Source organism: Chiloscyllium plagiosum, unplaced genomic scaffold (assembly GCF_037043375.1).
Source record: "Chiloscyllium plagiosum isolate Xiang-an unplaced genomic scaffold, Cpla_swu_hap1 HiC_scaffold_26, whole genome shotgun sequence".
NCBI classification, from domain to species: Eukaryota; Metazoa; Chordata; class Chondrichthyes; order Orectolobiformes; family Hemiscylliidae; genus Chiloscyllium; species Chiloscyllium plagiosum.
In genome coordinates, this window is record NW_028270164.1 from 58,363,433 (window position 1) to 58,377,523 (window position 14,091).

General features: G+C 51.9%; 1 protein-coding gene across 3 annotated transcripts in view; it reads right to left on the reverse strand.

The window, feature by feature from the left end:
• The window catches only part of LOC122562953 (voltage-dependent L-type calcium channel subunit alpha-1S-like), a 235,396-nt gene that overhangs the window by 183,898 nt on the left and 37,407 nt on the right, over positions 1-14,091 (reverse strand). For all 3 annotated transcript variants that reach the window (XM_087973777.1, XM_087973778.1, XM_087973779.1), the window contains one exon: positions 2,332-2,435. In XM_087973777.1, the coding sequence (XP_087829903.1) occupies positions 2,332-2,435 (104 nt within the window). The remainder of the gene's footprint in view (positions 1-2,331; positions 2,436-14,091) is intronic.

The following is a 14,091-nucleotide window of genomic DNA, read 5'->3' on the forward strand; positions in this document are numbered from 1 at the left end:
TGGTGACTGGGTCCTCCTCATACTGGGTCTTAATCCTAATCAAGAGGCCATAAAGAACCAACCAAATGCTTGACTGCCAGGAGATCATGGCAGGCAACACATCCGGACAATCAGTTAGTTTCCTTCCTCCAGATTGAGCTCTACAAGATCATGAAGAGTATAGACAGGGTGGATAGAGACAAGCTCTGTCCCAGGGTGAGGGGTTCAATAACGAGAGGTCACGCGTTCAAGGTAAGAGGTGAAAAGTTTAAGCGGGATACACATGGAAAATACTTTACACAGAGGGTGGTGGGCGTCTGGAACGCATTGCCAGCAGAGGTAGTAGAGGCAGGAATGGTAGATTCTTTTAAGGTGTGTCTGGACAGATGCATGAGTAAGTGGGGAGCAGAGGGATACAGTTGCTTAGGAATTGGGTGATAGGTTTAGACAGAGGATTTGGATTGGCTCAGGCTTGGAGGGCCGAAGGGCCTGTTCCTGGGCTGTAAACTTTCTTTGTTCTCCAATCTCTTCACAATTTCACTTGTAAATGGGAAGATACCATCCACAGTTTTCATATGATATCACTCTGTAATGTTTCTATTGCATAAATTCAACCCTAATTTGTGTAATCTCTCCTCATCATTGAACCCTTGATGTCCAGTTATTATTCAAGTCGATCAATACTGCACTCTTTCCATGTCCTTCCTACAGTGGGATGCTGAGGACCACAGTGACTCCAAATATGGTCCTATCATGGTTTTTTTAATCACAGACGCATGACTTCTACCACTCTGTCTTCCTGCCTCGGGATATAATGAACTGATTCCATTGGCCATTCTGATTATCGTCTGTACACACTATTGAATTTTAAATTACCTCTGTAGCTGGACCACTGTAACAAACTCCACTGTCTCAAACAATTAGCTATTTGAAAAAGCTATGTTATACATCTTCTTGATGTATAAAAGTGAGAAAAATAACTGAGAAACAAACACACCACAACTGAGCTCTGTTTTCCATTGGTAGGCTCTGGATGGCCTCCTTGGGATGGCCAGCATTCATTGGTCACCCATAGTTACTTCAAAATAGTAGTTTGACACAACTGAGTGGGTCATTGCAGACGATAATGAATTAAACCCCTTTCCTTTATTTATTATGTGGCTATCGCTAATGACTCCAACACCTGTGAGCCCAGATAGCTCAGTTGGGAGAGTGTCAGTCATAGTCATAGAGTCATAGAGATGTACAGCATGAAAACAGACCCTTCGGTCCAACCTGTCCATGCCGACCAGATATCCCAACCCAATCTAGTCCCCTCTGCCAGTACCTGGCCCATATCCCTCCAAACCCTTCCTATTCATATACCCATCCAAATGCCTCTTAAATGTTGCAATTGTACCAGCCTCCACCACTTCCTCTGGCAGCTCATTCCATACACATACCACTCTCTGCGTGAAAAAGGTGCCCCTTAGGTAAGGTTCCAGGGTTCAAGTCCCTATTCAGGCATAGCTTTAAGCCAAAATAGCTTAGTTGGGACAGTGTTAGAATGAAGATCTAAAGGTCCCTGGTTCAATCCTGGATTTCGGCAAAATAAGCCCTCCCTGACAATGTCAGTATTCGTTTAGGGGTGGCTCAGCGGTTAGCACTGCTGCCTCACATCGCCAGAGACCTGGGTTCGATTCCAGCCTCGGACGACTATCTGTGTGGCGTTTGCACATTCACCCCGCGTTTGCCTGAGATACCTCGGGGTGCTCTGGTTTCCTCCCACAGTCCAAAGATGTGCAGGCTAGGTGAATTAGTCATGGGAAGTGCAAGGTTACAGGGATAAGGTAAGTGGGTGGATCAGTGTGGGATACTCTTCAGAAGGTTGGTGTAGACTCGATGGGCCGAATGGCCTGCTTCTACACTGGAGGGATTCTATGCTCAATGCTTATTGACCATCCTTAAACTGAGTGCTTGTTTGGGCAGTTAAGAGGCAATTGTGTTGGTGTGAGTCTGGAGTCACCTGTTGGTCACACCAGGGAATGACAACAGGTATTGAAGTGAGAGGATATTGAAGGGTGAAGACAGCGTGCAGAGTGAAGGATGAGGAGAGTGAGATTATTGGGGGAATATTAAAGGGTGAGAGGAGAGAGAGGATATTGAAGAGTGAGGAGAGCGTGCAGAGTGAGGGATATTAAAGGGTTAGGAGAGCACGATTATTGGGGTAAATTAAAGGGTGAGGGGAGTTGGGTTAAATTGGGCATTTTGAATAGCAAATACGTCAGCAATATTTTGTGGGAGGGGAGGGGGGGGGGGGGGGGGGGGGGGGGAGAACGTACCGCTCCAGCACTGGAACATTCTGTGACTCACCCACTCAGGACACCAAGTACGAGGTTCAGCACAAAGAATGAGCCCAGCAGGATGAGACTGACAAAGTAGATCCAAGGCCACTCATTCCCAATAGCATCATTGACCTGCAGGACAGAAACATAGGTTAACAGCAGGAAAGAGTGAAGGAGAGGGCAGCATTGACAGGATAGATGTCTGTTAGGCAGTAGTTAGCTAGGCTTTGGGCCAAGAGTTGGCTGATGTTTGGGCTAGTGTACAAGTAATTAATTAGTAGTTTGTCTGGTGAACCTATAGTTCTCCAGTTGATGTGTTTGCGAACTGATGGTTAATCACTGCTTAGCCTGGTGAACCAGTAGTTAGATTGTGGGTGGGTTGGTGATCCATAGAGACATAGAGATGTACAGCATGGAAACAGACCCTCCTGTCCAACTCATCCATGTTGACCAGATATCCCAACCCAATCTAGTCCCACCCATCCAGGTGCCTCTTTAATGTTGCAATTCCACCAGCCTCCACCACTTCCTCTGGCAGCTCACTCCATACACGTACCACCCTCTGAGTGAAAAAGTTGCCTCTTAGGTCTCTTTTAAATCTTTCCCCTCTCACCCTAAACCTATCCCTCTAGTTCTGGACTCCCCGACCCCGGGGAAAAGACTTTGCTAATAGACAATAGGTGCAGGCCATTCTGCCCTTCGAGCCTGCACCACCATTCATTATGATCATGGCTGATCATGGCTGATCATTCCTAATCAGTATCCTGTTCCTGCCTTATCTCCATTACCCTTGATTCCACTCTCCTTGAGAGCTCTATCCAACTCTTTCTTAAATGAATCCAGAGACTGGGCCTCCACTGCCCTCTGGGGCAGAGCATTCCACACAGCCACCACTCTCTGGGTGAAGAAGTTTCTCCTCATCTCTGTCCTAAATGGCCTACCCCTTATTTTTAAGCTGTGTCCTCTGGTTCGGGACTCACTCATCAGCGGAAACATGTTTCCTGCCACCAGAGTGTCCAATCCTCTAATAATCTTATACGTCTCAATCAGATCCCCTCTCAGTCTACTAAACTCAAGGGTATACAAGCCCAGTCGCTCCAATCTTTCTATTTATCCTATCCATGCCCCTCTATCAGGTCACCCCTCAGCCTCCGACGTTCCAGGGAAAACAGCACTAGTCTATTCAGCCTCTCCCTATAGCTCAAATCCTCCAACCCTGGCAACATCCTTGTAAATCTTTTCTGAACCCTTTCAAGTTTCATAACATCTTCCCAACAGTGGTCTAACCAATGTCCTGTACAGCTGCACTATGACCTCCCAACTCCTGTACTCAATACTCTGACCAATAAAGGAAAGCATACCAAACGCCTTCTTCACTATCGTATCTACCTGCGATTCCACTTTCAAGGAGCTATGAATCTGCACTCCAAAGTCTCTTTGTTCAGCAACACTACCTAGGATCTTACCATTAAGTACATAAGTCCTGCTAAGATTTGCTTTCCCAAAGTGCAGCACCTCACATTTATCTAAATTAAACTCCATCTGCCACTTCTCAACTCCCTGGCCCATCTGATCAAGATCCCATTGTAATCTGAGGTAACTCTCTTCGCTGTCCACTACACCTCCAATTTTGATGTCATCTGCAAACTTATTAACCAAAGCTCTTATGCTCACATCCAAATCATTTATATAAATGATGAAAAGCAGTGGACCCAGCACTGATCCTTGTGGCACTCCACTGGTCACAGGCCTCTAGTCTGAAAAACAACCCTCCACCACCACCCTCTACCTTTGAGCCAGTTCTGTATCCAAATGGCTAGTTCTCCCTGTATTCCATGAGATCTAACATTGCTAACCAGTCTTCCATGGGGAACTTAGTCAAACGCCTTACAGAAGTCCATACAGATCACATCAACCGCTCTGCTTTCATTAATCCTCTTTGTTACTTCTTCAAAAAACTCAATCAAGTTTGTGAGACATGATTTTCCACGCACAAAAGCCATGATGACTACCCCTAATCAGTCCTTGCCTTTCCAAATACATGTACATCCTGTCCCACAGGATTCCCTCCAACAACTTGCCCGACATCAGGCTCACTGGTCTATGATTAGATTAGATTAGATTAGATTAGATTACTTACAGTGTGGAAACAGGCCCTTCGGCCCAACAAGTCCACACCGCCCCGCCGAAGCGCAACCCACCCATACCCCTACATTTACCCCTTACCTAACACTACGGGCAGTTTAGTATGGCCAATTCACCTGACCTGCACATCTTTCGACTGTGGGAGGAAACCGGAGCACCCGGAGGAAACCCACGCAGACACGGGGAGAACGTGCAAACTCCACACAGTCAGTCGCCTGAGGCGGGAATTGAACCCGGGTCTCTGGCGCTGTGAGGCAGCAGTGCTAACCACTGTGCCACCGTGCCGCCCACTAACTATGGTTCCCTGGCTTGTCCTTACAACCCTTCTTAAACAGTGGCACCATGTTAGCCAATCTCCAGTTTTCCGTCACCTCTCTCGTGACTATCGATGATACAAATATCTCAGCAACGGACCCAGCAATCGCTTTTCTAGCTTCCCACAGAGTTCTAGGGTACACCTGAACAGGTCCTGGGGATTTATTCACTTTTATGCATTTCAAGACATCCAGCACTTCCTCCTCTGTAATATGGACATTTTTCAAGATGTCACCATCTATTTTCCTACATTCTATATCTTCCATATCCTTTTCCACAATAAATACTGATGCAAAATACTCAGTTAGTATCTGCCCCATCTCCTGCGGCTCCACACAAAAGCAGCCTTGCTGATCTTTGAGGGGCCCTATTCTCTCCCAAATTACCCTTCTGTCCTTAATGTATTTATAAAAACCCTTTGGATTCATGTTAACTCTGTTTGTCAAATCTATCTCATATCCTCTTTTTGCTCTTCTGATTTCCCTCTCAAGTATACTCCTACTGCCTTTATACACTTCTGAGGATTCACTTGATCTATCTTATCCATATCTGACACATGCTTCCTTCTTTTCCTTAACCAAACCCTCAATTTCTTTAGTCATCCAGCATTCCCTACACCTACCAGCCTTTCCTTTCACTTTAACACCCTCATACTTTCTCTGGACTCTCATTATTACATTTCTGAAGGCTTCCCATTTTCCAGCCATCCCTTTACCTGTGAACATCTGCCTCCAATCAGCTTTTGAAAGTTCTTGCCTAATACCATCAAAATTGGGCTTTCTACAATTTCGAACTTCAACTTTTAGATCTTGTCTATCCTTTTCCATCATTATTTTAAATCTAATAGAATTATGGTCGCTGACCCCAAAGTGCTTCCCCCATTGACATCTCAGTCACCTGTTCTGCCTTATTTCCCGAGAATAGGTCAAGTTTTGCACCTTCTCTCATAGGTACATCCACATATTAAGCAGTAGTTAAATCGGTGGTGAACCTGTAGGTAGCTGGTGACAGGTTGGTGAAACAATAGTTAATTGATGCTTAGTCTAATGAATCCATGGTTAGCGGGTGGATGGGTTGGTGAACTGGAAGCAATTGGTGATTGGTCTGCTGAATGCTTAGTTTATCCAGTGATTGGGTTGGAGGTCCAAAAGTTAGCAGCTATGGATGGGATGAAAACGAGGAGAATCAAGAAAGTAACCTTAGGGATTTTTTAAAAAGTAGCAGCAGGACAAGTTCAACATCATTGAAAGAAAATATCTCATGAAGTGACATCACAATGAAACGTAACTTACCAATAAGCTGAACAAGATGAAATACTAGTTTAATTGTAAAGAAAAGTGTAATGGTGATAAATTCACACTCTAATTATTTAACTAAATTGTGAGGGGTATAGTTAAGGTGACTAGCAAAGGTGTTTTCTTTAAGGTGGGGGATTTCAAAACTAGTGGGCATATTCTTAAGGTTAAAGGAGAAAGATTTAAAAAGGACATGAGGGGCAACTTTTTCTTTAACATAGATAGTGGTTAGTGCGCAGAATGCCTGAGGAAGTGGTGGATGCAGGCACAGTTACAAAGTTTAAAAGACATTTGGATAATTACGCGAATAGGAAATGTTTGGAGGGATGTGGACCAAACGCAGGCAGAGGAGACTAGTTTAGAGTGGGAACATGGTTAACGTGGACTAGTTGTACTGAAAAGTCTGTTTCCATGCTGACTAAAACTAAAACAAAATTAGATGGGGATGACATTGCTGTGATATAATTGTAACAAGGAGAGAATTTGTGGAAGGCCATGTGACCCTGGACAAGCTACATTAATTATCTTAATAAATCTATATCTGGTGTACGTCAAGCTTAGAATTGTTGAACTGGTGTCAGAGACGCGGAGATGAACAAGAATCAGGAACAGATCAGGAATTAGAACGCTCTGTTCCAGCAGAGAGTCACATTGCTCAGAGTCAGGTCATGCTGTGAATGTGGTTATTGTTCACAGACAGAGTCAGTCAAATGGACAAGAGGCTCCAAATGCAAAATGTTTAAATAGTGTTCAGAAATAAACCTTAAAGAGATACTTCTGAAAAATCATCCAATGAAAATATATGGGTAGACATTAAAAACAAAAAGTGAAAGATCACCTTGATGGGATTCTACTGTCAGCCCCTCCAACAGTGGGAAATTGAGAAACAAATATGTTGGGAGAGCTCAGATATATGTAAGGATATTAAGGTTTTATAATTGGGGATTTTAATTTTCCAAACATTGATTGAAGCTACCATAGTGTTAGAGGTCTGGATGGTAAAGAATCTGTCAAATGGTGTTCAAGAAAAGTTTTTTTTATCAATAATGTGGATGCTTCTACTAAAGAAGGAGCAAAACTAGATCTTCTTTTGGGCAATAAGGCAGGGCAGGTGACTGAAGGAAAAGTGGGGGAGCACTTTGGGTTTTGCCATCATAATTCTATTAGTTTCAAAATGGTTATGGAAAGGGATAAGCCATCCATAAAAATTAAAGTTCTTAATTGGAGAATGCGGAATTTCAATGGTTTGAGACAAGAAAGTTCAAAAGTTGTTTGGAGTAGACTCTTCGCAGGTCAAGGGACGTCTGACAAATGGGAGGCTTTCAGGAGCATGATGACAAAAGTTCAGAGGCATTATGTTCCTGTCTGAGTGAACGGTAAGGCCGGTAAGATTAAGGAACAATGGACAAATAAAGATAATCGAGAATAAAAAAGAATCTTATTTTAAATATAGGCAACTTGGTTCAATTGAATTTCTTAATCAATATAAACAGTATAGGGCCATTCTTAAGAAAGAAATCAGGAAGGCAAAGAGGGGATTTGAGATAACATTGCTGGATAAGATTCAGAATAATCCAAAGAGATCCTACAAATACATTAAGGGCAAGAAGGTAACTACAGAGAGGGTAGAGCCCCTTAAAGATTAAGGGAACTGTCTTTGTGTTGAACCCCAGGAGGTGGGAGAGATACTAAACAAATATTTTGCAGGGAGTGAGTGTGTGAGGGTCAGGGAGTGAGTGTGGAGGTCGGGGAGTGAGTATGTGAGGGTCAGGGAGTGAGTGTGTGAGGGTCGGGGAGTGAGTGTGTGAGGGTCGGGGAGTGAGCCGTGTGTGAGGGTCAGGGAGTGAGTGTGTGAGGGTCAGGCAGTGAGTGTGTGAGGGTCGGGGAGTGAGATTGTGAGGGTCAGGGAGTGAGTGTGGGGGTCAGGGAGTGAGTGTGTGAGGGTCAGAGTGTGAGTGTGGGGGCTGGGGAGTGAGTGTGTGGGAGTCGGGGAGTGCATGTGTGAGGGTCGGGGAATGAGTGTGTGAGGGTCGGGGAGTGAGTGTGTGAGGGTCGGGGAGTGAGTGTGTGAGGGTCAGGGAGTGAGAGTGTGAGGGTCAGGGAGTGAGTGTGTGAGGGTCAGGGAGTGAGTGTGTGAGGGTCAGGGAGTACGTGTGTGAGGGTTAGGGAGTGAGTGTGTGAGGGTCAGGGAGTGAGTGTGTGAGGGTCAGGGAGTGAGTGTGGAGGTCGGGGAGTGAGTGTGTGAGGGTTAGGGAGTGAGTGTGTGAGGGTCAGGGAGTGAGTGTGGGGGTCAGGGAGTGAGTGTGTGAGGGTCAGGGAGTGATTGTGGAGGTCGGGGAGTGAGTGTGTGAGGGTTAGGGAGTGAGTGTGTGGGAGTCGCGGAGTGAGTGTGAGGGTTGGGGAGTGAGTGTGTGAGGGTCAGGGAGTGAGTGTGTGGGTCAGGGAGTGAGTGTGTGAGGGTCAGGGAGTGAGTGTGTGAGGGTCGGGGAGTGAATGTGTGAGGGTCAGGGAGTGAGTGTGTGAGGGTCAGGGAGTGAGTGTGGAGGTCGGGGAGTGAGTGTGTGAGGGTCAGGGAGTGAGTGTGTGAGGGTCAGGGAGTGAGTGTGGGGGTCGGGGAGTGAGTGTGTGAGGGTTAGGGAATGAGTGTGTGGGAGTCGCGGAGTGAGTGTGAGGGTCAGGGAGTGAGTGTGGGGGTCGGGGAGTGAGTGTGTGAGGGTTAGGGAATGAGTGTGTGGGAGTCGCGGAGTGAGTGTGAGGGTCAGGGAGTGAGTGTGTGAGGGTCAGGGAGTGAGTGTGTGAGGATCAGGGAGTGAGTGTGGGGGTCAGGGAGTGAGTGTGGGGGTCAGGGAGTGAGTGTGGCGGTCAGGGAGTGAGTGTGTGGGGGTCGGGGAGTGAGTGTGTGAGGGTTAGGGAATGAGTGTGTGGGAGTCGCGGAGTGAGTGTGAGGGTCAGGGAGTGAGTGTGGGGGTCGGGGAGTGAGTGTGTGAGGGTTAGGGAATGAGTGTGTGGGAGTCGCGGAGTGAGTGTGAGGGTCAGGGAGTGAGTGTGTGGGGGTCGGGGAGTGAGTGTGTGGGGGTCAGGGAGTGAGTGTGTGAGGATCAGGGAGTGAGTGTGGGGGTCATGGAGTGAGTGTGGGGGTCAGGGAGTAAGTGTGTGAGACTCGGGGAATGAGTGTGTGAGGGTCAGGGAGTGAGTGTGTGAGACTCGGGGAATGAGTGTGTGAGGGTCAGGGAGTGAGTGTGGGGGTCAGGGAGTGAGTGTGGGGGTCAGGGAGTGAGTGTGTGAGGATCAGGGTGTGAGTGTGTGGGGGTCGGGGAGTAAGTGTGTGGGAGTCGGGGAGTGAGTGTGGGGGTCAGGGAGTGAGTCTGTGAGGGTTAGGGAGCGAGTGTGTGAGGGTCAGGGAGTGAGTGTGGGGGTCAGGGAGTGAGTCTGTGAGGGTTAGGGAGCGAGTGTGTGAGGGTCAGGGAGTGAGTGTGGGGGTCAGGGAGTGAGTGTGTGAGGGTCAGGGAGCGAGTGTGTGAGGGTCAGGGAGTGAGTGTGGGGGTCAGGGTGTGAGTGTGGGAGGGTCAGGGAGTGAGTGTGGGAGGGTCAGGGGGTGAGTGTGGGAGGGTCAGGGAGTGAGTGTGGAGGTCGGGGAGTGAGTGTGGGAGTCGGGGAGTGAGTGTGTGAGGGTCAGGGAGTGAGTGTGGGGGTCGGGGAGTGAGTGTGAGGGTCGGGGAGTGAGTGTGGGAGGGTCAGGGAGTGAGTGTGGAGGTCGGGGAGTGAGTGTGTGGGAGTCAGGGAGTGAGTGTGTGGGAGTCGGGGATGAGTGTGTGAGGGTCGGGGAGTGAGTGTGTGAGGGTCAGGGAGTGAGTGTGTGAGGGTCAGGGAGTGAGTGTGGGAGGGTCAGGGAGTGAGTGTGGGGGTCGGGGAATGAGTGTGTGGGAGTCAGGGAGTGAGTGTGTGGGAGTCGGGGATGAGTGTGTGAGGGTCGGGGAGTGAGTGTGTGAGGGTCGGGGAGTGAGTGTGTGAGGGTCAGGGAGTGAGTGTGGAGGTCGGGGAGTGAGTGTGTGAGGGTCAGGGAGTGAGTGTGGGGTTCGGGGAGTGAGTGTGTGAGGGTCCGGGAGTGAGTGTGGGGTTCGGGGAGTGAGTGTGGGGGTCGGGGAGTGAGTGTGTGAGGGTCAGGGAGTGAGTGTGTGAGGGTCAGGGAGTAAGATTGTGAGGGTCAGGGAGTGAGTGTGTGAGGGTCAGGGTGTGAGTGTGGGGGTCGGGGAGTGAGTGTGTGAGGGTCGGGGAGTGAGTGTGTGAGGGTCAGGGAGTGAGTGTGGAGGTCGGGGAGTGAGTGTGTGAGGGTCAGGGAGTGAGTGTGGAGGTCGGGGAGTGAGTGTGTGAGGGTCAGGGAGTACGTGTGTGAGGGTTAGGGAGTGAGTGTGTGAGGGTCAGGAAGTGGGTGTGTGAGGGTCAGGGTGTGAGTGTGGGGGTCGGGGAGTGAGTGTGTGAGGGTTAGGGAGTGAGTGTGGGGGTCAGAGAGTGAGTGTGGGGGTCAGGGAGTGAGTGTGTGGGGGTCAGGGAGTGAGTGTGGGGGTCAGGGAGTGCGTGTGGGGGTCAGGGAGTGAGTGTGTGGGGGTCAGGGAGTGAGTGTGGAGGTCGGGGAGTGAGTATGTGAGGATCAGGGAGTGAGTGTGGGGGTCAGGGTCTGAGTGTGAGGATCAGGGAGTGAGTGTGGGAGTCGGGGAGTGAGTGTGTGAGGGTCAGGGAGTGAGAGTGTGTGGAGTCTGGAGGTGAGTGTGTGGGTCAGGGAGTGAGTGTGTGAGGGTCAAGGAGTGAGTGTGTGGGGGTTGGGGAGTGCGTGTGCGAGGGTCCGGGAGTGAGTGTGTGGAGTCTGGGAGTGAGAGTGTGAGGGTTAGGGAGAGAGTGTGTGAGGGTCAGGGAGTGTGTGTGTGAGGGTCAGGGAGTGAGAGTGTGTGGAGTCTGGAGGTGAGTGTGAGGGTCAGGGAGTGAGTGTGGGGGTCGGGGAGTGAGTGTGTGAGGGTCAGGGAGTGAGTGTGTGAGGGTCAGGGAGTGAGAGTGTGTGGAGTCTGGAGGTGAGTGTGTTGGTCAGGGACTGAGTGTGTGAGGGTCAAGGAGTGAGTGTGTGGGGGTTGGGGAGTGCGTGTGCGAGGGTCCGGGAGTGAGTGTGGGAGGGTCGTGGAGTGCGTGTGAGGGTGGGGGAGTGAGTGTGTGAGGGTCAGGGAGTGAGTGTGTGGGGGTCGAGGAGTGAGTGTGTGAGAGTCGGGCAATGAGTGTGTGAGGGTCAGGGAGTGAGTGTGTGAGGGTCTGGGAGTGAGTGTGTGAGGGTCAGGGAGTGAGTGTGGGGGTCGGGGAGTGAGTGTGGGGGGGTCGGGGAGTGAGTGTGTGAGGGTCAGGGAGTGAGGGTGTGAGGGTCGGAGAGTGAGTGTGTGGGAGTCGGAGAGTGAATGCGTGAGGGTCAGGGAGTGAGTGCGGGAGGGTCAGGGGGTGCGTGTGGGAGGGTCAGGGAGTGAGTGTGGGAGGGTCGAGGAGTGAGTGTGTGAGGGTCAGGGAGTGAGTGTGGGAGGGTCAGGGAATGAGTGTGGGGGTCAGGAAGTGAGTGTGGGAGGGTCAGGGAGTGAGTGTGGGAGGGTCAGGGGTTGAGTGTGGGAGGGTCAGGGAGTGAGTGTGGCAGGGTCAGGGGGTGAGTGTGGGTGGGTCAGGGGGTGAGTGTGGGAGGGTCAGGGAGTGAGTGTGGGAGGGTCAGGGGGTGAGTGTGGGAGGGTCAGGGGGTGAGTGTGGGAGGGTCGAGGAGTGAGTGTGTGAGGGTCAGGGAGTGAGTGTGGGAGGGTCAGGGAGTGAGTGTGGGGGTCAGGAAGTGAGTGTGGGAGGGTCAGGGAGTGAGTGTGGGAGGGTCAGGGGTTGAGGGTGGGAGGGTCAGGGAGTGAGTGTGGGAGGGTCAGGGGGTGAGTGTGGGTGGGTCAGGGGGTGAGTGTGGGAGGGTCAGGGAGTGAGTGTGGGAGGGTCAGGGGGTGAGTGTGGGAGGGTCAGGGGGTGAGTGTGGGAGGGTCAGGGAGTGAGTTTGGGAGGGTCAGGGAGTGAATGTGGGAGGGTCAGGGGGTGAGTGTGGGAGGGTCGGGGAGTGAGTGTGGGAGGGTCAGGGATTGAGTGTGGGAGGGTCAGGGGGTGAGTGCGGGAGGGTCAGGGTGTGAGTGCGGGAGGGTCGGGGAGTGAGTGTGGGAGGGTCGGGGAGTGAGTGTGGGAGGGTCGGGGAGTGAGTGTGAGGATCAGGGAGTGAGTGTGGGAGTCGGGGAGTGAGTGTGTGAGGGTCAGGGAGTGAGAGTGTGTGGAGTCTGGAGGTGAGTGTGTGGGTCAGGGAGTGAGTGTGTGAGGGTCAAGGAGTGAGTGTGTGGGGGTTGGGGAGTGCGTGTGCGAGGGTCCGGGAGTGAGTGTGTGGAGTCTGGGAGTGAGAGTGTGAGGGTTAGGGAGAGAGTGTGTGAGGGTCAGGGAGTGTGTGTGTGAGGGTCAGGGAGTGAGAGTGTGTGGAGTCTGGAGGTGAGTGTGTGGGTCAGGGAGTGAGTGTGTGAGGGTCAAGGAGTGAGTGTGTGGGGGTTGGGGAGTGCGTGTGCGAGGGTCCGGGAGTGAGTGTGTGGAGTCTGGGAGTGAGAGTGTGAGGGTTAGGGAGAGAGTGTGGGAGGGTCTGGGAGTGAGTGTGTGAGGGTCAGGGAGTGAGTGTGGGGGTCGGGGAGTGAGTGTGGGGGGGTCGGGGAGTGAGTGTGTGAGGGTCAGGGAGTGAGGGTGTGAGGGTCGGAGAGTGAGTGTGTGGGAGTCGGAGAGTGAATGCGTGAGGGTCAGGGAGTGAGTGCGGGAGGGTCAGGGGGTGCGTGTGGGAGGGTCAGGGAGTGAGTGTGGGAGGGTCGAGGAGTGAGTGTGTGAGGGTCAGGGAGTGAGTGTGGGAGGGTCAGGGAATGAGTGTGGGGGTCAGGAAGTGAGTGTGGGAGGGTCAGGGAGTGAGTGTGGGAGGGTCAGGGGTTGAGTGTGGGAGGGTCAGGGAGTGAGTGTGGCAGGGTCAGGGGGTGAGTGTGGGTGGGTCAGGGGGTGAGTGTGTGAGGGTCAGGGAGTGAGAGTGTGTGGAGTCTGGAGGTGAGTGTGAGGGTCAGGGAGTGAGTGTGGGGGTCGGGGAGTGAGTGTGTGAGGGTCAGGGAGTGAGTGTGTGAGGGTCAGGGAGTGAGAGTGTGTGGAGTCTGGAGGTGAGTGTGTTGGTCAGGGACTGAGTGTGTGAGGGTCAAGGAGTGAGTGTGTGGGGGTTGGGGAGTGCGTGTGCGAGGGTCCGGGAGTGAGTGTGGGAGGGTCGTGGAGTGCGTGTGAGGGTGGGGGAGTGAGTGTGTGAGGGTCAGGGAGTGAGTGTGTGGGGGTCGAGGAGTGAGTGTGTGAGAGTCGGGCAATGAGTGTGTGAGGGTCAGGGAGTGAGTGTGTGAGGGTCTGGGAGTGAGTGTGTGAGGGTCAGGGAGTGAGTGTGGGGGTCGGGGAGTGAGTGTGGGGGGGTCGGGGAGTGAGTGTGTGAGGGTCAGGGAGTGAGGGTGTGAGGGTCGGAGAGTGAGTGTGTGGGAGTCGGAGAGTGAATGCGTGAGGGTCAGGGAGTGAGTGCGGGAGGGTCAGGGGGTGCGTGTGGGAGGGTCAGGGAGTGAGTGTGGGAGGGTCGAGGAGTGAGTGTGTGAGGGTCAGGGAGTGAGTGTGGGAGGGTCAGGGAATGAGTGTGGGGGTCAGGAAGTGAGTGTGGGAGGGTCAGGGAGTGAGTGTGGGAGGGTCAGGGGTTGAGTGTGGGAGGGTCAGGGAGTGAGTGTGGCAGGGTCAGGGGGTGAGTGTGGGTGGGTCAGGGGGTGAGTGTGGGAGGGTCAGGGAGTGAGTGTGGGAGGGTCAGGGGGTGAGTGTGGGAGGGTCAGGGGGTGAGTGTGGGAGGGTCAGGGGGTGAGTGTGGGAGGGTCGAGGAGTGAGTGTGTGAGGGTCAGGGAGTGAGTGTGGGAGGGTCAGGGAGTGAGTGTGGGGGTCAGGAAGTGAGTGTGGGA